Source organism: Balaenoptera acutorostrata, chromosome 13 (assembly GCF_949987535.1).
Source record: "Balaenoptera acutorostrata chromosome 13, mBalAcu1.1, whole genome shotgun sequence".
Taxonomy (NCBI): Eukaryota; Metazoa; Chordata; class Mammalia; order Artiodactyla; family Balaenopteridae; genus Balaenoptera; species Balaenoptera acutorostrata.
The window spans coordinates 503,649-527,358 of record NC_080076.1 but is presented as its reverse complement, the minus strand read 5'-3'; the positions used below and the strand labels follow the sequence as shown (position 1 = coordinate 527,358).

The following is a 23,710-nucleotide window of genomic DNA, read 5'->3' as shown; positions in this document are numbered from 1 at the left end:
GTGACTGGCCCACGTGCCACACGCTGGAGATTACGGTCATAAGCTGCTCCCCCTTCACGGGGCATCGCGGTTCTTTCCAGCTTTGCTACCAATCGCAGCAACAGCCTCAGGGAGCCTAAGGCATGGCTGTCCTTCGGGCTCTTCACCCAATGCCGAGCTGCTTCCCAGGCGCGGTACCAGCTTCACTTCTGCCGGAGTGTTAGATCGGCTTTCAACATACGCCCTAAGAGTTAGACCTTTGATACTCCTGAAAAATGACAGTACGCTATTTTAACGTGTGCTTCTTTGAAGTTTATTTAACCGTTGGAATTCCCTCGTTTTTTCCAGTTCTGTGCCCATTTATGCACAGGGGTCTTAACCTTTTTAAATGGTACTTTAAACTGACCTGCAGGAGTCTACAGTATCTACAATAATATTTTGCCCACTATATTTGCAGTAATGTTAACCAGCTGTTGCAGAGTATTTTTTTTTAAATCAAGAACCAGATGTACAAATTTCCCTTCTATTACCAAGTTGTTTTCTAGTGTATGTTCTTTTGATTGCCTAAAATAGTAACTATCCTTTCCAACCCTGCTGCCACACACTTTACAAGCAGGCTGCTTCTTCAGCAAGTCAGTGATTACGCAGTTCAGTGGTCCTGCGTGCCGCCAGGTGCCTCCAGGTTAATGTAACTCGTGCAAATCACCAAGGCTGAAGGCCGTCGGTGCTGCCAGCCACCCTTTCACCTTCTGTACAGAGCTCCTCCACTAGCTAAGAACCCACCTAAAATTCTGGAAAAAAAGTTCTTGACTGTCAGTTGGCACTATGTATTTCTGAAGTGTCAATTTTTACATTTTTAGATAGTTCACTTCAAAGCCATCAAAAAACTGCATGATAACTTCATTTTCTCAAATTACTGTTTGCCCTGATTGGCTGTTGGTTCCTATGAGATTCCTCATTTGAGCATAAATTTCTGCTGATTCAACCTACTTTATCTCATGCTTAAGAATGACCCCCTGAAGTCATTCCTAAGTAGTTCCATGAATACATTTACCTTATGTACAATCTAATTAGCACGCATGGCTATGAGATAGTATCACTGAGGTTTTGCATTTGCATATTTTAAACTCTATCTGTATGAGCTTTTTTTTTTTTTTTTTTTTTTTTTTTATTATAGCTACTTTATTTATTTACTTATTTATTTTTGGCTGTGTTGGGTCTTCGGTTCGTGCGAGGGCTTTCTCTAGTTGCGGCAAGCGGGGGCCACTCTTCATCGCGGTGGGGGGACCGCTCTTCATCGCGGTGCGCGGGCCTTTCACTATCGCGGCCCCTCCCGTTGCGGGGCACAGGCTCCAGACGCGCAGGCTCAGCAATTGTGGCTCACGGGCCCAGCTGCTCCGTGGCATGTGGGATCTTCCCAGACCAGGGCTCGAACCCGTGTCCCCTGCATTAGCAGGCAGATTCTCAACCACTGCGCCACCAGGGAAGCCCCTGTATGAGCTTTTTAAACAGACCAAAATTAAACATCCCACTTATTCTTACATATAATGGGATTTAGAAACAGTGAGCTGCGGCAAAGTGCGTTCCTACAAAATGGCAAGACAGCTCAGAAGTACACAAAATAGTCTCACTTCGAAGCTGTGCATAAAATCACCCACTAAACAGGAACCTTTATTTTGGTTATCACTCTACCAAACTCCAGGCATCTGTCAAATCTTTAAATATATCTCTATGTTTTCCGTACAGCTCAAAACGAGCGCAGCATGCGGCGGGGCTGGAGCTACCAAGCAGCGAGTCGGTGAGCCCCGTTCCAGGAGGGACAGTGCGGTCAAGGCCAGCCTCAGCACTGGGACTCTTACTCACTTTAAAACAGCTGGGGTATCCAAACAGGGCTCGCAACAAGACGAGGAAGATCCCCCATTATCTGCCGTTTCTGCAGAGGGAGATAGACAGTTAAATTGTTCTTTATACTAAAACCTTAAATTTCAAAAATTCCTGTTGCGCTTCCCCGAAAAGGGCTTCCAGAATTATAAACTCATATTCTGCCCTTATACTAAGTAGAAAATAAAACATTAATAGTCTTGTAATGCATTTCAAGCTTGCATTCTGAATAACTATACTATAATATAGTATTGAAAGTTTATTAAAATAGAAATCCAAGTTTTGGACAAAAGAAATGGAAGAACTTAAAAGATCAAAGAAAAGCACTCAAAGTGAGCCCAGTTAAACTGTACCAAGAGAGCACGTCTGCTAGTACTACAGCGATTTGGTCTCTGACTGATATATAGGGATTAGAAAAGAACAGTTCTGGTAAAAGTCCCTAAAAACTTACACTGACACAAAATCTGCCTCCTAGCTAAGAGCACCTCGCTGCATTTTGCTCAGATATGAAGAGCAAACAACCCTCACGCCTCTGCCATCCTAGCCTTGTGCTGGGGGCAACCGGGTCTGGACAGCCCCTGGTGCTCATGCGCCACCTGTAAGGCAGAATCCAGAACACACACCAAAGTTACTTCAGGGTCAACACAGCAGTGATTCGCTCATTGAACAGTCTCTTTGTCCATCTTCACTGCAGTCTGCAGTCTCTGCCCTTGACTACTGCAGCTTAAGCCATGCAGACACGACTCCCTGGCACTCTTGACCTCTGACGGGACTGGGAGGACCCCTGGGGGAGAATCCTGCTCTCCTGAGTTCCCCAGGCACCTCCTCAAGCTCCCTCAATGTCTTGGCGCCCAAGAGGAAGAAGAGGGGAATGGCTATAATCACAGCACTCCTACTCTGATCCTGACCTCGTTGAGGGGATTCTGAAAGTCATGTTAGAATTCCCTGGGGAGCTTCTTTAAAAAGCCCTTTCTGGACCTCGCCCCAGACCTGTAGAATCAGGATCTCTGAGATGCACTTTGGTAAGTATTCCAAGCGATACTTACGCTGACAGACACAGAAGGACAGTCCCTAATGTTCACAAGGCCACCTCCCCCAACTCTGCCTGTCCCACCAAATAGGAGATAGTGAAAATTACCGATGGCAGGTCAGATAATTTTTCCTTTCCTAAATACAAAATATATCCTTACACCTGTTACTCTTTACTCAAAGGCATTATTTTAACCCAGCCCATGTTAGCATATCCTACTCCTGTGAAAGAAAAGATGGCTTCAATGTTTCTTACTTTTCTCTTCATTAAAATGAATAACCTCTCAAATTATTATGGAATATTAATAAGTTAAATATTTTATTAACATCCTTTTGCCTTTTGCCCTATTGCTACACCTGCAAAAATCTAAATCAAAGTTATCTTAGAATCCCTATGAGACAATTACAGAAAAAGAATTAAGCCCTGGTTATTCAACAGTGCCCTACAATTGCACTTTATTGTCAGCAAACAAAGGCCACAGATAATCCAGTGTACTAAATTTAAGAATTAGGAAAATTAGCTCTAACAAGTATAGTTCTACTTTCTCCCAATGTTTCCTGCATTTCAGTCACTCTAAGCTATAAATCGAGTCACTTAAAAGAGCACGGGTGGGGTAAAGAACCGATCCAAAGAAAAAGAACGGGATTTACTATGCTATCAACATAAATGTTCTGCTTTATAAACGCAACAAATAAACATGGTACCAAAAAAAGGACAATCCTTTTAAACTAAGCTATTCAAACTAAACTAAACTAAACTAAGCGTATTCCTACGCTCCTGCCAAAGTCTGCAAATGTGTTTTGCTCTGGGCACTACAGATGTAAATTTTTGAAAACACCCTCTCAGTTAAAACCTCTGTAAGTTAATAGGAATTATGAACTTCTTTAGGAGGGAGAGATCATGAACTTCTTAAAAATTTGAAAATCTATGGAAAATTCTCCCAGAAAAGAACATAAGCTATTCTGACCAATTTCAGGGAGCCCATCCTCACATCCCAAGGGAAGACTGTCCGTTTGTGAATCCTACTGCTTCTCTTTCACCGGTGAACGTGCCGCACTTTTAAATCTTACCGGCAAAGCCATCCAGCATGATGAAATGACCAAACCGAAGGCGGGACGCGTTGGGAGGCGGGGCTGCGTTACCTTTTCAGCTATGCTGTACAGAACCTCGTCCATCTTCATACAAGTAGGGTCCCAGTCGTGTCCAAACCGAATGACGACCACGCGGTCTTCTTCCGAGAGGATGGCCTGATCCACTTGCCAGCCATTGTGTAGGTGCGGGAGCATGTACGACATCTTGGGGCCGACGGGTCTGCGGGAGGGAACCACCGGCCAGCTCCTCCCGGCTCCAGCGCGGCGCACCCACGGGGCCCCCCACCCCACGGAGACCCCACCCCACGGGGCCTCACCCCGCGGGCCGGTCGGTGCGCTGCCGGGAAGGCCAGGCCCGCGTCCACCTCGTCCCCGGACCCCGACCCCACCAACGGATCGCCTCCGCCCCGCGGCCCAGAACCCAGGGCGAAGGGACCCCTGGGGCCGTACACCCACGCCTCCCTCGCCGCCCGCTCCGGCCCCCGGCCCGGCACGCACTCTGGGCCCTGCGGCTCAGCGGTCCTTCCGGGCGTGGACGCGCGCCCGCAGTGCGTGCGCGCCGGCGAGTGCGTGCGCGCGCCCCGGGCCGGGGCCTGGGGGCCGACTGGGCGCCGCAGTGATGGGCGTGGCTGGGAGGTCCTTATCGTGAGCGGCTCAGAGGCGGTTCGGCTGGATAGGGCTGGTCCAGACCTGCTCCCTCTCCGGTCAGTCCATCGGAGTCTGAGCTCCTACGGTGCCACCGGGGCCCGGGGCGGACGGAGAGGATGGCATCGCTGAGGAAGGGCTCGTCCCCGTTTACCCCCAGAGACGAAGTCCCCCAAATTAATCATTTTGGCGGTCACGCTTTCCAGATGTAAACACAGTTGCTTTACTCGTCAAAAGCAAGTAATTAACCGAGGAGTCCTGGTAAGACTCACATGCGCCCAAATAATTTATTTAAATTAGTAAGTATTTCTAAACATTTTTTATCGTGGTAAAATATATATAATATAAAATTTACCATTTTAGCCATATAGTTCAGTGGCATCGTTGACATCCTTGTACAGCCATCACCACTCCAAATACTTCTTTTGTTAAAAAGCTTTGTTGAGGTATTATTCACATACCATAAAGTGATTCCCCCATTTCAAATAAGATGGGTTTTCCCAGAGTTGTGGAACGGTACAGTCTGATTATGGAAAATTTTCATCACCCCAAATCCTGTACTCATTAGCAGTCAGTACCATACTCCTCCCATCCCTTTGGCTTTTGTCAACTACTAATCTATCTTAGACATTTCACGTAAGTGGAAGCATAAGTATGTAGTCTTTTGTGACTGACTTCGTTCACTTAGCCGAATACTCTCAAGGTTCACCCACACTGTAGCAGGCATCAGCCTACTTGATGCTTGAGCAACAGGGGTTTGAACTTACACATGTACTATGTGTACTACATGATCTGCAGTTGGTTAAATCTGCAGATGGGGAACCGCGGATATGAAGGGCCAACTGGAAAATTTTGCGTGGATTTCTGACTTCACAGAGGGTCATGGTTGAAGGGTCAACTGTACTTGGTTCCTTTTTGTTGCTGATTAATCTATTGTTTGGATATATTGCATTTTATCTCTCCATCAGTTAATTGACATCGGGGTTGTTTCCACTCTTTGGCTGTTATGAAAAATGCTGCTATGAACATTTGTGTACAAGTTTTTGTATGGATTTTAAGTCTTCATTTCTCTTGGGTATGCAGGTGGCGTGGTTGAATCATGTGATAATTATGTTTACTGTTTTGAGATATTGCCAAACTGTATTTAAAAGCGGCTATACCGTTTTACATTTCCAACTGCAATCTGGTGGGGTTGGATTTCTCCACATCTTTGTCTACTCCTGTTATTTGTGTGTTTTTGTTTTTGTTTTTTTACAATGATATCCTGGTAGTTATGAAGTGATGTCTTATTATGGTTTTGACTTGCATTTCCCTAATGGCTAGAGATATAGAGCATCTTTTAATGTACTTATTGGCAATTTGGAGAAATGTCTATTCATCTCCTTTGGCCACTTAAAAATGGATTAGTTTTCTTGAGTTGGAAGAGTTCTTTATATATTCTGGATAGAAATTCCTCATCAGATATATGATATGAAAATATTTCCTCCCATTTTGTGAATTGACTTTTCACTTTTTATTGGTATCATTTGCAGCATAAAACTTTTAAATTTTGATTAAGTCCAAGGTATCTGTTTTTCCCTTTGTTGCTTGTGCTTTTGGTATTGTTTCTGAGAAACCATTGCCTAACTCAAGATCATGAATATTTAGTCCTCTTTTCTTCTTAGACTTTTAAAGTTTTAACTCTTACTTTTAGGTCTATGATCATTGTGGATAAATTTTTATGTATGGTGTTAGGTAGGTGTCCAACTCTATTCTTTGGGTTTTTTGTTTTGTTTTGGCAGTGCCACGCGGCTTGTGGGATCTTAGTTCCCCCACCAGGGACTGACAGCTCTATTCTTTTGTATGTGGATATCCAGGTGTCCCAGCACCATTTATTGGAAAGAGTTTTCTTTCCCCATCAAATTGACTTGGCTCCTTTGTTGAAAATCAATTGACTTTAAATATAAGGATTTATTTCTGTAGTCGCAATTCAGTTCCATTGATCTATATGTCTAGCCTTATGTCAGTACCACACTGTCTTGATTAGTGTAGCTTCGTGATAAGTTTTGAAATCAGGAAGTGTAAGTCTTCTCACTTTGTTCCTTGTCAAGATTGATTTGGCCATTCTGGGTCCCTTGCATTTCCATATGATCTTTAGGATTAGTTTGTCAATTTCTGCCAAAAAAAAAAAAAAAGGCGTCTGGGATTTTGATAAGAATTGTGTTGAATCTGTACACCAATTTAGGGAGTATTGCCATCTTAACACTATTAAGTCTTCTAATCCATGGATATGGGATGTCTTTCTATTTATTTAGGCCTTCTTTAATTTTTATGACTTTTATAGTTTCCAGTATTCATGTCTTGCCCTTTTTATTAATTTTAGTTCTAAATATTTTATTCCATTTGATGCTATTTAAATGGAATTGTTATTTTAAATATTTTCAGATTATTCATAATCAGTGTATAGAAATAGAATAGATTTTTGTGGGGGGAGGGAAGAATCATTTTTTCTTTTTCTTTTTTTTTTTTTTTTTAAATATTTTATTTATTTATTTATTTATGGCTGTGTTGGGTCTTCGTTTCTGTGCGAGGGCTTTCTCCAGTTGCGGAGAGCGGGGGCCACTCCTCATCGCGGTGCGCGGGCCTCTCATTATCGCGGCCTCTCTTGTTGCGGAGCACAGGCTCCAGACGCGCAGGCTCAGTAGTTGTGGCTCACGGGCCCAGTCGCTCCGCGGCATGTGGGATCTTCCCAGACCAGGGCTCGAACCCGTGTCCCCTGCATTGGCAGGCAGATTCTCAACCACTGCGCCACCAGGGAAGCCCTATTTTTATTTTATTTTTTGAATCTTTTACAGTTGTATCAACCACACATAATTCAATGGAAATTTTTAGTTACTCATCTTTATTGCCTTTCTAAAGCATATAACTTAGTCGTCATAGATATAAGCATTCTATGCCTTTTGCACTCATACTTCGTAGTTTTATGGGACATTTAAATTATGTCACTTCAATAATCCACAAAATTTGCATAAACTGGTTTGGGATTAAATTCGATCACATATAATTCAATTGGTGACAGCAAAAATGCACAGGTGTACAGGGAGCCGCTTGAGCATTCAGCTTGGTTTGTGAAGAGAGTGAAGAAATGCAGTTACTCCTAAGAATCTATTAGGTAGAGGTCAATTTGAAGATCTTTGAATGTATATGGAAAGTGATATTTGCATGCTTGTAGATTTTACAAATCTATGTTATCACACTGAATAAATATAGTAATACGGAGACTGCAAAATAGAATCGATTTTTTTCATTTGTTTTTATTTTGTTTTTTCTCCAAGTTTTATTGAGATGTAATTGACATATAGCACTGTATAAGTTTATGGTGTACAGCATAATGCTTTGACTTACGTACATCATGAAATGGTTATCACAGTAAGTTTAGTGTAGATGCAAAAGAAAAGAAAAAGAAAAAATACTTTTTCCTTGTGATGAGAACTCTTAGGATTTATACTCTTAACAACTTTCATACATAATATACAGCAGTATTAATTATATTAATCATGTTGTACATTACATCTCTAGTACTTATAACTGGAAGTTTGTACCTTCCGACCACCTTCTTACAATTCCCCCTCCCCCAACCCCCCACCACTGGTAACCACAAATCTTATCTGTTTTTCCATGAATTTTTTGTTTGTTTTTTGAAGTGTAATTGATCTACAACACTATGTTAGTTCCTGGTGCACAACATAGTGATTTGATATTTCTGTATATCACAAAATACAATTGAGTTTTGTATAGTGATCTTGTAGTCTGCAACCTTGTTGGATCATTTATTATTTTGAATAGTTTTTTAGTGGATTCCTTGGGATTTTCTATATATAAGATCATATGATTTGCAAACAGGGACAGTTTACTTCTTCCCTTCCAATCTGGATGCTTTTTATTTTTTCCTTGTCTAACTGCCCTAAAACATCCAGTACAATGTTGAATAGAAGTGGCAAGAGCAGACATTTTGTCTTGTTCCTGATCCAAGTGGGGGAAGCATTCAGACTTTCACTGTTAAGTAGGATATTTATTGTGGGCTTTTCACAGATGCCCTTTATGAGGTTAAGGAAATTCTCTTCTATTCCTACTTTGTTGAGTGTTTTGGTTTTTTTGTTTGTTTTTTTTTAATCATGAAAGGTCGTTAGGTTTTGTCAGATGCTTTTTCTAGTGCATTTATTGAGATGATCATGTGAGTTTTGTCCTTTATTCTCTAAATATGGTGTACCACATTGATTTTTGTATGTTAAACCAATCTTGCATTCCTAGGATAAATCCTATTTGGTCACAGTAACTTTTCAAAATATGTCGCTGGATTTGGTTTGCTAGTATTTTATTGAAGATTTTGTGTCTGTAACTCACAAGGGATATTGGTCTGTAGTTTTCTTGTGGTATCTTTGTCTGATTTTGATAATAGTGGCCTCAAAGAATGAGTTGAAAAGTCACCAGCCCAGCCAAGAAAAATCGATTATTTGACCAAGACTCCGCATTTCTACTTCCATTTGAACTCTTCATTTAAAAAAATGACTAAACATAAGCATTAAATAATGCAGTCTCGTATTCTCAAGTAAGAGCAAGACAGATGTTTGGTGGAAGATGTCCCTGTGTCTCCTAACTGGGAAAGGATACACATGTCCAGACAGAGTGCCCATTCCTGCAGAGCAACTGGCTTGAGTTAAGTTGAAAAGAAGGCAATTTGACTGAACTAATTGTTACTAATAAAAAAATCACTGGAGAGGCTTATAACTTTTCTAGAGGGATTTGCATTTTTAAAAGGAGAAATGTTTTAAGTCATATGTAAGACAATGTTACAGTGAGACTTTCCTCTCAAATTTCAGCAGAGGCCCCAAATTGAAGATTAAATGATTTAAAATGCCATATTCCAAATAAAGAAGGCAGACCAGCTTTTTCCAGATTCTGCAGAGGAGAGAATAGTTTAAACACTCTTTGTCCATCACTCTTGAGGATATGGAAGAGGAGGTAAGAAAATGTGTTAGGGAAAAATTGTGACATCGTTTCTTTGGAGGAAGTTGTGGAGTGATGTACAGTCCCGTTCTCATTCTCTTCTCTTTGGGAAAGAGAGGGATGCTTCCATCCTGCCTCAAGCCAAGCAAAGGAGTTCTAAAAGAACCCCTCACTTTGGGTGGGAAATGGTCAGGAGGCAAAAGACCCTGTCACCCAGGACTGTATGCTTAGGTGAAGAAATTTCTACATCCAGGCCTGCTAAAGGGACGAGAGTTGAACTCTTGGGAGAAACCCTCAAATTTATACAGTGTGCTCTCTTTGAAAGTGGCCAGTGCTCAACCTTACTTACCCTAAGAGCAATGCAAATATCCAACTGCAGAAAAATAGATAAACTGAGGTGTACTTATTGATATTATATAGCTGTAAAGATGAATGACTACACCTCCATGTATAAACGGGGATGAATCTCACATACTGACAAGCTTAGAAAAAAAGGAGGTTACCAAAGACTACATAAGGTATAATTCCATTAACATAAAATGCAAAAATATGCCAAACCAGACAATATATTATTTAGGCAAATTTTCTATCTATCTATCTATATCATAAAATTCAAGATCGGAGTTATATCTGGAGCAGCAGGGAGTGGCACAGGGAAATTCAAAAGTAGCGGTAATGGTATATTTCTTAAGTTTGGTGGTATATAACCAGGGGCTCATTTTATTGCTGTTTTCATAACATGTATATTTTATAACATTGTGTATTTATAACATGTGTATTTAATTTAAAAGTTAAGGCCAGTTTTATCAAATTCTAATTTTTTCATTATATTTACTTCCAACTGAACACAGCAGGGATTCTGGCAATTTGTGAATTCTTCTTGCTGGACCAAATTCAATAGAGGCCCTCTGGCTAGGTAGCTGGTTGGTAATAAAACTCCAAATAATCTTTCGTGACAGGTAGTATTCACTTTTGCAAGGCGATGCTTTCTCAAGAGTTTTTTATGATCTTGAGATAGAATAGTAAAACTCTATGTCCTCTTTCAGTCTAGACTTTCCAAACAGTTTTAAGAAGCTTTCCTCCCTTATTTGTATTTTATTCTTTAGTTTTTCAACAAATATCTATTGAGCATGTACATGTGCCAGACAGGATATCAGGTGCTGTTATCAAGAAATAGAACAATAACAAGACTGAGTCCCTGCCCTCATGGAGTGTAGTCTAGCAGAAGGCCTGACATTACACAGAAGATCGTACACTGAATTTGGATTTACAACAAAGTCCTACAGGTAAAGAGTTTAGGGTATTACGAGAACATTTAGCAGGAACACACTTAGTTTAAGGAGTTCAGGAAAGGCTTCCTTAAGGATATTACGCTTAAATGGGGACCTGCTAGATGAGTGAGAACTAGGGGAAGAGCTGGGGTCCAGTCCAGGCAGCCAGGGAACAAGTCCAGTGCCAGGAGCATGGCAGTTTAGGGCAATGTGCAGCTGAAATGACCAGAGCACACAAGTGGTTTGCTGGGTGGACAGGACAGATAATGGGACCTCTGTGCTTAGGATTTTGTACTTTACCATATGAACAAGGCGAGCTGCCAAGGGGCTTTAAGCTGGGGATTAACATGTCAGATTTATATGTCCTTCAGGCATCTAAGCTGCCATGTACAGGAGAAAGGATTGCAAAGGGAGTACTTGAAGAGAGGGAAGTAGGGAGACTAGCATCAGCGTAATTAAAGCTGCCAGAGAGGAGTTCTGGGCTGGAGATAAAAATTTGAGAGCCATCAGAGTAGAAGGCAGCAAGTGAAGCCAGGACACTGGATGAGACACTCATCAGTGTTTCCCAAAGAGGACTACAAGTGTTCCATTACCTGTTCTCAGTAGTACCATCTAGTCTAATTTTAAAAATACCAGAGATATCCCCAGATAGTATTATTTTTGACTAGGTAAGTAAACACTTGAGTTGATTTTTAATTTACTTAGGGGGGAAAATGAGTAAATAGCAACACAGGTGGTGTGTGACTATGAAAAGTGACTGAATTTGTGACACACTGACCCAGAACCGTGGAGACACAGGAGTAAACCCTCGCGGGTGACTTAGAGCTGGGCGTAGGCAGTGCCAAAAAGGAGGAGGCCTCCTGCCGCAGGGAGGGCCTGCGTCATCCACCGCCCACTTTCCCGGGAAGAAGGCAGTCCTGATCTCAGGGTGAGACTTGCTCTTTTCAGAAGCCAGCCAGGCGCCAGCGTGCAGACCCTGCCCAACAATGCGCCCCCCCCACAAGGTCCCCCCACCTGACCACCTAAAACAATAAAATAGCTGATTACTTTACCAGCAGAGTGGGTTTATTCAGGAACAGCAAAAACCTGCAATTTAAAACGCTCAATCTATAGCAAACCACAGGCAAGTCCAGAGAACAAAGCAGGGGAAACTCTTTTATAGAGGAGAAGGGGGAGTTGGGCGTGGCTGCTTGTTATAAACAAAGAGCCCATTGGAGGGAACCCCGAGTTGGAAGTGTAGTAGCTTCCCATTGGCTGGGCTGTTTCCAGACTCGGAGAAAGGCTCTGGGAGTGGTGCCCAGAGCTATCCCTTCTGGCCTCTCGGCTCCATCTTAAATGAGGTTTCTGTGTATTAATTTTCACACTCCCCACGCCGAAGCAGGCCAGCAACCTTCCCCACCACACAGGCCCCACACCCGACCACCCAGACTCCGCTCCTGAAAGAGGCTCCATCCCAAGCCCGCCCGCCAGGGGTGGGGCCTCGGCAACCTGCCCTTCAGGTGGCGTCTCGCATGCGCACTCCTGGCGCCCAGAGTTCCCGGCCGCGAACCGAACGCCGGAGATGTGGGCGCGGCCTAGTTGATTGGGCGGGGCTAGCAGAGGAGGACCAAGCTGTGGGGCTTGGGACGTGGCCTTGGGCACGGCGGGCGGGCTTAGGGCGTGGCTGGAAGGTGTGGTCGGCGGTTTGGGGGCGTGGCTGGGGGTGCAGTCGGCGGGCTTTGGGGCCTGGCTCCCGCGTGGCTGGCCGTAGGACTGGGGCGGGGGCACTACGCTCTCTGACCTCGCGCCTTCGCTGTCCGGGTCTTGCCTGGGAGACAGGGCCTGCTGGAGCGTCCCTTGAATCTGGGGTCTTTTTAAAAGACCCGGATGTCGCGGTGTGGGCGGGAGACTGGACTGAGCTCTGCCGCGTGGGTGTGACTGACCTGGAACTTCACCTGGGGCAGGTGGGCAGCATTAGAATCCTAAGACCCTTCTGGGCTCGCAGGGCACAATCCTGAAGAATTTAATAAGGAAAATACATTGTTGTTATTTATACCTGCCTTGTTCGAGAGAAGACTTAAGGCGGCTTCAGACACTGCCAGAATCTAAAGGTCATTTCGGACAGGTACTCACTTTTTTCTAAGCTCCAGGCAGTGGCAGATTAAGCTTTAAATGAATAGATTCAGGTATCCACATCAGATTTTATAGTTTATTCCCCTGCATGAATCCAGGTTTGTTTGTTTTTTTAATATATTTATTTTTGGCTGTGTTGGATCTTCATTGCTGCGTGGCTTTCTCTAGTTGCGGCGAGCGGGGGCCACTCTTCACTGCGGTGCGCGGGCTTCTCACTGCAGTGGTTTCTCTTGTTGCGGAGCACGGGCTCTAGGCACGCGGGCTTCAGTGGTTGTGGCTCGCAGGCTCTAGAGTGCAGGCTCAGTAGTTGTGGTGCATGGGCTTAGTTGCTCCGTAGCACGCGGGATCTTCCCGGACCTGGGCTCGAACCCATGTTCCCTGCATTGGCAGGCGGATTCTTAACCACTGCGCCACCAGGGAAGTCCCTAGGTTTTTTTATCTTGTCTTTTTTTCCTTAATGTTTAGCAGGCCCTGACAAACCATTTCTTAGGAGGGAAGCAACTGTTTTTGCTGAGACACATTGTGACAGTATTGGTTTTAAATTACATTGGATTTGTTGATACCTGGTGACTGGAGAAACCTCACATAAAGGGTGTAAACAGTGCAGTTTTCATTAAGCTAGAACTAGCAAACACACCCTCAAGGATATGCCCTTTGGTATATCTTAAACTTTTAGGTGCTCTTATCTAGTCATGAGTGAACAGATTGTTCTCCAGCAAATCCAGAATATCAAGCTAAGGATGGTTATAAAAGCAGAGGGGCTAACCATGGCGTCACCTACCCCTCATTACGGAGAATTCTTTTTTTTCCCCAGGCTGTTTTCTGAGCCTCTTTGGAGCAGAAGCTGGGCTGGGAATCTGTAGAGGACAGAAAACAAACAACTTTAATTTTATACCCATAGACAGGGCAGAGAACTGCTTGGTAGGTGAGATGAGGATAGACTTTGAAAGGGATTGGAGAGAGGATAAGAGGACAGAGTGGCAGGGAGAGAAGATAGAAGTCAGTTGGCTCCAGCTTGAAGCAAGTCTTGGCACGTTGGGGATGTGAGGATGATGGGGGGCGGGTATTGGACTCACCTCTCAAATATTAAGAGAGGAAGCTTCATGAGGAAATAGGATTTTAAGAAATGTTACTGTGTTGTATGAATTCAGTCTCCCTCTTTGGTGTAAGTTTGTTTCTAGACACTTGGGTAAATATCTAAATTGTTGTTCAGATTTAAACATTAGTAACTCCCATTCATTGGAGGCTTGCAGTAGGTTCTCCAGGCTCTGAATGTTCTCTTTCACTGTCAGGGCCACCACGCCAGGCGGTCTGTTCCCCTCACTTTCCGTTGGGGGATAGCGAGTTTGAGGGAAGCACAGCCAGGCAGAGCAGCCTGAACCCAATGCCCAGCTCCTCCTTTGCACTTGGTCCTGCTTTGTCCTCTTTCTGCCCTCACCCCATCTTTGTTTCTTTCTCTCTGTCCCAAAAACTAAAACATATTTTTATTGGTTGCAATTGGTTTTTATTTTCATTTTTGCTTTTTAAGTTAAAAATACCTTCCTTACTCCCCTGCCCCTTGCCTGCCCCCGTCCTTGCCCCTTCTGTGATTTGAATTTCTTCTCTCTGTACTTGTGTTACCCCAGAGCTCCTCCTGCCCTGTCCTCCTCTGGGCCCAGCGTCCAGCCGGGCAGTCACAGTCACTGGTCACGGGTCTGCATGCCTCCCTCCACACTTCCCTCTCATGAGTGCTAGACAAACGTCGGTCTTACTTTCCTTTGAAAGAAGAGGTTGGAAGTTCATTCTACTTTATTTTTCTTTTTGTGGGTCTCAATTTTACAGGGACTTTAAAAGAAGAAAATCCTGAATTTAGAGCCTTGGGTCTGTTGAGGGCAATTTCAACAAAGTTAATACGTATTCTTTTATTTTTTAATTAAGCAATCATTTCGCAAGGAGAAAACCAATTTTTAATCTGTGCTAGCAGTTCAAATTAAACAGTGTAAGGAGAATGCACATAGCAGTTAGAAAACGTAGTCTAACTACATTTTCATGTCTGAACTATCACTCTGTTAACCAAAAACAAAGCTGTAAAATTTTTGACTTTTCCAAATTTCACATATGGGTTTATCTTTTGACTTAGACAAAATGCAGTTGTGTAAAAATACACCTACTTTGTGGTGAGTTCCTTTGTTGTCAGAATGTTCCCAACCTAACCATCATGTCAGTTCTGTGCATCCAAGGACACCTGCCAGAGGCATGTCCACTTAGCTCTCTTTATGCAGAAATTAGGGGAGGAGAATGAAATGTGATCTTACGGTGCAGCTGTAAAGCACTGCCTGTTGATATCACTGCGGTTTCACCAAGAACGCAGGAAGCCTGGGAGACGTTCGATGAGCCGCAGAGCTGTGCCAGAGCCAGAGTCCTCGCCTTCCGGCCCTGCCCGCTCCTCTGAGCCCAGGCATCAGCCCAGCGGCAGACACGGCTCACGCTCCCTTCTCCCGAAGCTGTTGATGGCGGGTCCCACTTCCTGTCTCGTGCTCCTTTGCTGGACTCCTGGCTGTGAGTGGAGATGGTCAGAGGCTGGTGCTCGTGCAAGGAGTTACAGAGCAAGAGCCAGAGCCCAAGGATGGAGCGAGCTCTTGCGTCTGCCCGGTGCTCCCACCCCTGCTCCGTCTATCTGTCCCGACTGCGACTCTCTCCCTCTTCGCACGTGGAGCAGCCAGGAGTCACTCGGAGGATCTTGCATCTTTTCCGTGTGCGACCACTGACAATAACGGCGTGATGGATGTGTGTCATTGCTCCGTAACCAACGTTCAAGCAGTCAGGAATTGAGACTCCTTTCTATAAAAATAACTAAAATCTTATCTTGAATGAAACTCTTTTAATCTTTTACTGAAAGTCCAAAAAGTAAACACAAGTTTTTTAGCCCATTATGCTCTGAGCTTTGAACACATTGTAAACATTTTTAGCTAAGTTTGTGACCCAAAGATAAAATGCATTCACTAGCCTCCACTCTTGAAAGCAACTGGTTTTCTTTTTGGAAGAAAGCTATAAAATGTTAAAAATATCTTCTTTTTAATTAGGAACAAAGAACATAAAACATTATTTAATTTGTTTGACAGACAGTAAAAAGTATCTTTTACTTTCACAGTAAAAAATGGTCAGTTTTATTTGTTAGTTATTGTTGCATAAAATTACCCTAAATTTTAGTGGCTGAAAACCACAAACCTCTGTTATGGGGGCATGTCTTCAGGTCGGAGTCCAGGAGTGGCTTACCTGGGTGGTTCCGGCTCAGGGTCCCTCGGGAAACTTTAGTCAAGGCGCTGGCCGGGGCTGTGGTCATCCCCAGGCTCCCAGGCCGTTGGCCAGCCTCTTAAGTTCTGCCTCCCACTCACTTGGGCCTTGGCACAGGGCTGCCTCCCAGCATGGCCCTGGCCCCCCGGGAGAAGGGGGAGCAGGGGAGAGCAGGACCCCCCTTCGCTTCTGCTGCGTTCTCTTCACGAGAAGTGCACTCCAGGCTGGGGGTCTCACGAAGGCGTGATCACCAGGAGTGGCCATCGGAGGGGGCCCGGAGGCTGCCACCACAGCCGAAGGGCAGAAATAAAGACCCCTGTCGGGTGGGGAAGAAAGTGGCAGTGATGGGAGCATTGGTACCTTCAGAGTCCAGCTCTGCTGCGTTACAGGTTTTACAGGAATTTATCCAGGAAATAAAATGAATTCCAGTCCTGTTGTAATTTAGAAAATCTAAAGAGCAGTAGAAGAGCATATGGGTTGTTCTCTTGGAGACTCTCTTTGACAGCAGAAATTGCATCTATCTTTCTGCAGGCCACGGGCGATCAGGACCTACCTGGAGTTTTGGTGTCTGGACTTGAAGGACAATATGGTATATGTGAAGATCATGCTGGAGACCTGCAGAAACACTTTAATCTCATTACCATGCAAGAATTTTTGGAAAATAAAACACAGCTGGGTCCAAAGATCCAAGCCATGTACGTCTGGGGCGGAAGGCCGGCCGTTAGCCAGGAGCTGCTGCGCAGCCCGCCCTCCTTGAAGACCGTTGCCAGCGTAGGGGCGGGGCTGGACCGCCTGGACCCGGGACTCGTTGCCAGCTTTGGTGTGAAGGCGGCCAACACGCCACACGCTGTTTCCAGCCCCACGGCAGACCTGGGGATGGCCTTGCTGCTGGCCGCAGCTCGGAGAGTCATGGAAGGCAAACAGCCAGGAGATGCTTGTTTTCCAGAGATCAGATGACAGATACTTAATATCACACCTGATAAAGCCCTGACCTCTTCACACTGCGTGCAGGACTTTGTTGCCCTGGACTTGGTGCCACTTTTGGTTGTTTCAGCCTAGTCAGGCCCGAGCTCGGCACCCAGACACATGCAGTCCGTGTGATCTGTCGGATACACTGTTTTCTCCTCCACCAAATTCCACTCACTACGCAACGTGTGAAGTACTTTCAGCACCGCTGTGGAAATGCCCTTGGGGTAGTTCACTGGCCGCTCAGCATGCCACCCTGGGGTGAAGGCCCACAAGTGAGCAGGCAGAACCCCAGCTCCCCACACACTGGACATTGCTGGGCGCGTCCCCGGGAGGAGCAGTGCAGCACTTCAGCACTTGGCCGTTGTCCTGGTGGAGCTCTGGGGTGAAGGGGCTTGAGGAAAGAGGAGGCAAGAACCAAGCATGTTCTGCGTCTTTTTTTTTTTTTTTCCAATATTTTAATTTTAATTTTTAATTTTTGGCTGCGTTGGGTCTTTGTTGCTGCCCGCGGGCTTTCTCTAGCTGCGGTGAGCAGAGTCTACTCTTTGCTGCGGTGCGCGGGCTTCTCACTGTGGTGGCTTCTCTTGTTGCGGAGCACGGGCTCTAGGTGCGTGGGCTTCAGCAGTTGTGGCACGCAGGCTCAGTAGTTGTGGCTCGCGGGCTCAGTAGTTGTGGCTCACGGGCTCTAGAGTGCAGGCTCAGTAGTTGTGGCGCCCGGGCTTAGTTGCTCCGCAGCATGTGGGATCTTCCCTGACCAGGGATTGACTGTGTCCCCTGCCTTGGCAGGCAGATTCTTAACCACTGCACCACCAGGGAAGTCCGAGCCGGTTCTGTTTCTGACTGCTGGTTCACATGTGCACACTCACAGACACATGCACACACACATGCACACACAAATATATGCACAGTCACACACACATACACATACATGTAGTCACAAATGTACAGACACTTGCACACACCAAAACCAACAAATTTTAACCAGAAATCCTCCCTTAATGTGAAAGAAGTTGCTGGGTTTTTTTTAAAATATTTATTTATTTATTTGGTTGCACTGGGTCTTAGTTGTGGCAGGCAGCCTCCTTAGTTGCGGCTCGCCTGCTCCTTAGTTGTGGCACATGGGCTCCTTAGTTGTGGCATGTGAACTCTTAGTTGCGGCATGCATGTGGGATCTAGTTCCCTGACCAGGGATCGAACCCGGGCCCCCTGCATTGGGAGCCTGGAGTCTTAACCACTGTACCACCAGGGAAGTTCCAGAAGTTGCTCTTTTAAAGCATTCTGCCAGGAGGCTGGGGTTTGTTGCGAGGAAACTGCCCTGTTCCTGTCATTCTTCCCTTGCAGAAACATTTTGCTGTCGGATAGGAATGCGTGAGCACCCAGGGTCAGCCCCGGGCTTCCTGTAACCTCGTCTCCCCTTCAGGCGGCCCGGTGAGGGTTGTGGGGATTTTGCGTGTGGTGCTGTCCACACTGCCCACTCCGCATCGTGTTTATTTCATGTCATCAGTTGGCTATTTCGCCACATACGGAGAACCTTTCTACAAACTGGATGGGTTAAGAAGTGACAGGGGCCACTCTGGGAATTATCGGCCTGGGCAGCATTGGCTATAAGATCGCTCAGCGGGCCAGAGCGTTTGACATGGAGATTCTCTACCACAACAGGAAACGCAGGTAAAATTCGGAAAACGGACTTGAAATTAACTGAGCAGAACTTGCACCGTCACTGCCTTAAATACAGTTTAGATATATTATTCCTCCACTTTTCATACAATTCCCCTATTCTGTTTCTCCAAAAAGTAGGATTGATGATCAAGGAAGGGACTGTGGTATTTTTATGATCACCCAGAAATGCAGCAGATAATCTTCTCTTCATTGAAAAAATTTCACCAGAGAGAAAGGAGATTTTGGCTCACCTACAGCTGTGCTCTGTTTCAGTTTGTAAAGTGATTCTTCCTCATCATGGGAGACGCTGTCCACACTGGAACACACATAACACACAGGTGTGTGCTTCCCCCCCACACGGTATTCAGTCTGAAGCCCTCTTCCTCTTACTCCACCAGCAGCATTCAGCCCAACACCCAGCCTTGTTAATTCTGTCTCAAAACAACCCTCAGACCTGCCTGTTCACTCTCACTTCATCGCTGCCACCTGCCACCGGCCTAGGCCCTGGCCTTTCTCACCTGCAGTATCCGCCCCCTAAGGGGCTGCTCTGTGCTCTCGAACTTCAGCGCCGTCTGCAGACCTGCCAGATGATGGCGCTGTTCACAGCCTTTCAGTGGCTTCTGTTGCCACGGAATAGATTTCCACTCCCAGAGGCAGGGTGAGCTGGGAGACTTTACATCAGGACCGCCCCCTTTTCAGCCACCCTGTTTGCACAGTGGATAGTGGCGAGGCTTCGGTAGCTGTCACAGCTCCCAGCGCGGTGAGGGCCGACGCAGAGGCCAGGACAAGGCGTGTGAGGTGGGCAGGGCTTTCTCAGTGGCAGTGTGTGCTGGCCGTTCCTCTCTCCTTCAGGTGGTCCGCTGGCCAAGATGTGTAGAAAGAATTCACGTAGTTTTGTATTCCGTATTTGTAGGGCAGTAGTGGCTACCAGGGGTGCTGTGACCCCCTGGAGCTTGGAATTTCTGTTGAATAATCAGCTGTCTGCGGTGCCCAGAGCAGGAGTTAGGACTGGACCCGAAACAGAGCACTCATTCCTGCCTGGACCAGACCCCTGGATCCTTGCTCTCTGTTGAACAGATGGCACTCCCAGGCTCTCTCCCGTTTTGTTGTTTTTCTCTGGAAATTCTGATGTGTTTGCCCATATTCAGCAATGCTGGACGTCACTGAAAGCCTGTCTGACACCATCGGGCGTGTACCCTACTCTGGGGGCTCAGAGTGGAGTGAGAGGAAGCTCCTGACCTCAAGGGGCTCGCCGTCTGGTGTGACACCCCACAGACACGGGGCTCAGAGCACCCAGAGACGCCCACGTCGTTTCCATGGGTGAGCCCTGGCCTCGGGGTCCGGCCGCCTCTGGACCCACGTGAGGGTCTGGCCCAGGGGAGGACAGACTGAGTCCATGGCTCCTCTCAGAAACTCCTTCCGGGAGTTGATGAATTTCTAACTAGAGAACGCGGTTTTTCTCCCTTGTGCCCTTCACAGAAAATCGGAGGAGGAGGAAGCCACTGGGGCCACTTACTGCGAGGGGCGGGATGACCTGCTTCAGCGATGGGACTTATGATGCTGGCCGTGAGCCTGACGCCCCAGGCCCGGGGCCTGATGGGGGGCGGGAGCGGGGTGGGATGGAGCTCAGCGCCATTCTCCCAGCATCAGCAGAGGTGCCCGCCCCCGCCGCTGTGTGTCGGCCGGGGGGCTGTGCAGGAGGGCCCCGCCCCCAGCCCTGGGCAGCCTCTCGGCACTCCCAGTCAACCTTTTCCCTGAACGGTCTGAAAAATCCACTTAGACTGCTGGGTGGTGAGCTAAAGGGGTTTTACTTTATATTTAGAAATACGTCTGATTTTTGTCTTCACGTCATTTTGAACCTCAAATTAGTAACAAAAAGAATGAGAATAGTACACTGTGGGGTTTCAGATCCAAGTATGGGCATCTCCTTGGGGAGCGGAATCACAGTTTGACCATCCCCTTTATGGGGATGAATTTTCTGAGCCTCAGTTTAAAAAAATAACTTTGTGTTTGTTTGGTTGGTTCTTTGACATTTACGTGGAGCTTTGTTTGCATACAGGAGGCTTTAGGCCCTGCGCGATAACCAGATTTTCTGGTGGCTTGGTGTGGCATTTGTGAAGAAGAAAGCGTCGGAGTGCTCAGCGCTGGGGGAGCCAGCACACGTGAGGACCGGTGCTGGCCTCAGACGTGCGGGCGGCTTGCCTTTGGGATCGGCGGCCGGAAGACATGAGAGAGCTGGCATCACCAGGAACCACCCGTGTCTCTCCTCCGTAAAACAAGGAAAACAGGGCTTGCCGTGAACCCCCACAGGGCCAAGCTAGTGTGCTTGAAGGTTTTCTGAAAATTCAGACCCTGTAGGTGAGCAGGAAGGACCAGTGCATTATATGCTTTTGGTAATGTCAGAGGTCGGTGACAAAGTAAAGATTCTGGAAAAACAATCACCCCAGGAAAGAGCTTGGGACTAGTTTCTCCACCAGCAGCACAGGCAGGCTGGGTGCTGTGTGACCTGTAGGGCGGCCCAGCCCGCCAGCAGGAAGGAGGTTCCTTGCAGGTCTCTGCTGGGAGGAAGGGGTTTCCTTCTCAGCTGCTGCTGCTATCTTGTATTTGAAATGCAGTTATGGGCGATGTTTGTGGCTGTTTGGTTTTTTAATGTGTACCTAAAACTACTATCTGGGGGCTGTTTCCTGGAACCCTGCGGTGGCTTTGGGAGGCGGTGTGGTGAAGTGGCAGGGCCTAGGCTCAGGGTCAGACAGACCTGGGCTCAGATCTGGGTAGATGCTTTAGAAGCATGTGACTTTGGCTGAGCATGTAACCTACAAGCCTCACCTGTAAAAAGAGTATTGACTTCTGCTGGGTAAGTGGAGGAGTTGGCGAGACAGCATCTGTGAAGGGTTTAGTGCACTGCCTGGCATGTAGCAGGCTGTCAGTGTCCGAGAACGAAGTGGCAGAATGAAGTTCACATGCTGTCAAACCTCTGACAAGATCAAGACGTGTCAGAACAGTAGTGAATGTGACCAGAGTGCACTAACTGTGGGACCTACCGAGGAGGGGTCTTGTCCACCCAGGTCTGTTAGTTGATCAAGACGCCCTTGTGGAAGCCCTTCAGACCGGGGTCATTAAAGCAGCAGCGCTGGATGTGACGTACCCAGAACCCCTGCCCAAGTAAGGAAGCCACACAGGATCTACGGTTTTCTCGATCCAGGTGGAGCAGTCCTCAGACAACTGCTGCTTTTGGCTTTTGCGGCCATGTTGAGCCACGTGTTGTAATCGCGTAGGGTCTTGGCCTTGGAGGGGCCTGAGCAGGCCCCTGGTGACCTGTCCAGTTCTGCAGCGGGTCAGGCCTCTGCTTCAACACCTCGCGGACAGGGTGCTCAGGGCCCTCAGGCCCCCGACCCCGCGGATGGAGACTGCACAAAACAGCCTTTCTCACATCAAGCCAAGTAGTCCTCCCTTTACCCACCGACGCTGGTTTGCCTTCTGGAGCATCAAAGGCGAACTCTGATTATTCTCCTCTTTACAAACCTTCATGTATTTTAAGACAACCACTACATTTCATCTTAGTCTTTTTTTTTTTTTTTTTTTGAGGCTGAGTATCTTCATATCCTTCCGTTGCAGCCTAAATGATGTCATTTCCAGACACCCTGCCTTCCAGCACTTTAGATTTTACAGTCCTTTGAAAATGTGCTCCTGAGAATGGCACTGTACAGTATTCATGTCGTGGCCTGACCACTGTAGAGAAATTACGCAAAGGTTGTGTTGGCAGCCTCACTGCACCTTAACTCGTTAAGTTTTTAGTCAGCTACAATTGAAATTGTTATTCTCTCAATTGTTTTTTTAAGTTTACGTGTGGAATTTTACATTTATTTGTATTTAATTTCGTTTGCTTGTGTGTTTTGACCCAGTGATCCAGCCTGTTGGGACTGGAGTCTTGGTTCTGTCATTTATTTTGAATCTTGATGCTGTCATTCATTAAACCAGCTATTCCTAACTTTGATTCCTCCAGCTTTGATTTCTATCCAGTAAGCAAATTACTGTCAGATGAATGTTTGACATTATGACCAAATTTAATACCTAAGTTTATCGAGATTGGTCATAGAACTTACAGACATTTCTGAGAAAAACAATAATTTATTCTGAACAGAGTTTCTCAAAATGTGGTCTGGAGACCCTTTCAGGGGGTCTATGAAGTCAAAACTAATTTTTTTTTCTTTTTAAAGGTCTAACTGGATTTATTTAATAATTCATGAATCAGGCAGCATCCTATCTAGCAAGTAGAGAGGAGCTTCCAAGTCGAAACTATTTTCATCATACTGTAAGATGTTATTTATTTCCACTCATGTTTTCTCACACAAGTGTACAGTGGAGTCTTCCAGAGACTTAAGGACATGTGATGACATCATCACTCTAACAGCTAATGAAATGTGTGCTTCTGTACGATTGTATTAAATTTTTTTCAGTTTTCATTTCTAATACAATAAACGTTGACAGGCATAACCCTCATAAACACATGTTCTTTGGGGTTCTTAATTTTTAAGAGTGTAAAGACCAAATAAGAGAGCCACTAATCTAGAACAAAAAATAATTTCAATATAAATAAAGAAGCATGACCATTTTAGACAGTTGTCAACTTACTCAAAAATGGAGAAGTCATGTTATCACCCCTGTTGCCTACTAAAATGAACTTTTACTCACAAGTCACAGGGCAAATACCAGGGTTATATCCCAAAGCTTAGTTTATTTTAATAGGTGATGCACTCCCAGTGTCCCATGTGAAATCATTTTTGTGGCCAAGAGGTTTAACAACTATTTTATGAATA

The 23,710-nt window shown here is 45.8% G+C and overlaps 2 protein-coding genes across 6 annotated transcripts in view; one reads left to right on the top strand and one right to left on the bottom strand.

The window, feature by feature from the left end:
• TXNL4A (thioredoxin like 4A) overlaps window positions 1-4,580 on the bottom strand; it is a 12,612-nt gene extending 8,032 nt beyond the window's left edge. For 2 of the 5 annotated variants that reach the window (XM_057525965.1, XM_028164122.2), the window contains exons 1-2: window positions 4,033-4,171; window positions 1,843-1,912 (exon numbers count right to left, since the gene is read on the bottom strand). Coding sequence is in view for 3 of the 5 variants with exons in the window: in XM_057525962.1 (XP_057381945.1) it covers window positions 4,033-4,185 (153 nt within the window). In the remaining 2 variants the exon portion in view is untranslated. Of the gene's footprint in view, window positions 1-1,842; window positions 1,913-4,032; window positions 4,202-4,298; window positions 4,457-4,479 lie in introns of those variants that run through there. The other 3 variants (XM_057525962.1, XM_057525964.1, XM_057525963.1) reach the window with 3 other exon arrangements.
• LOC103000706 (glyoxylate/hydroxypyruvate reductase B-like) lies at window positions 4,425-23,710 on the top strand. The gene is given in 7 exon segments (XM_057527027.1): window positions 4,425-4,925; window positions 16,800-17,184; window positions 18,731-18,902; window positions 20,373-20,443; window positions 20,446-20,625; window positions 21,923-22,055; window positions 23,111-23,710. Coding segments are annotated over 7 exon segments (1,026 nt in total). The 5' UTR covers window positions 4,425-4,898; the 3' UTR covers window positions 23,169-23,710.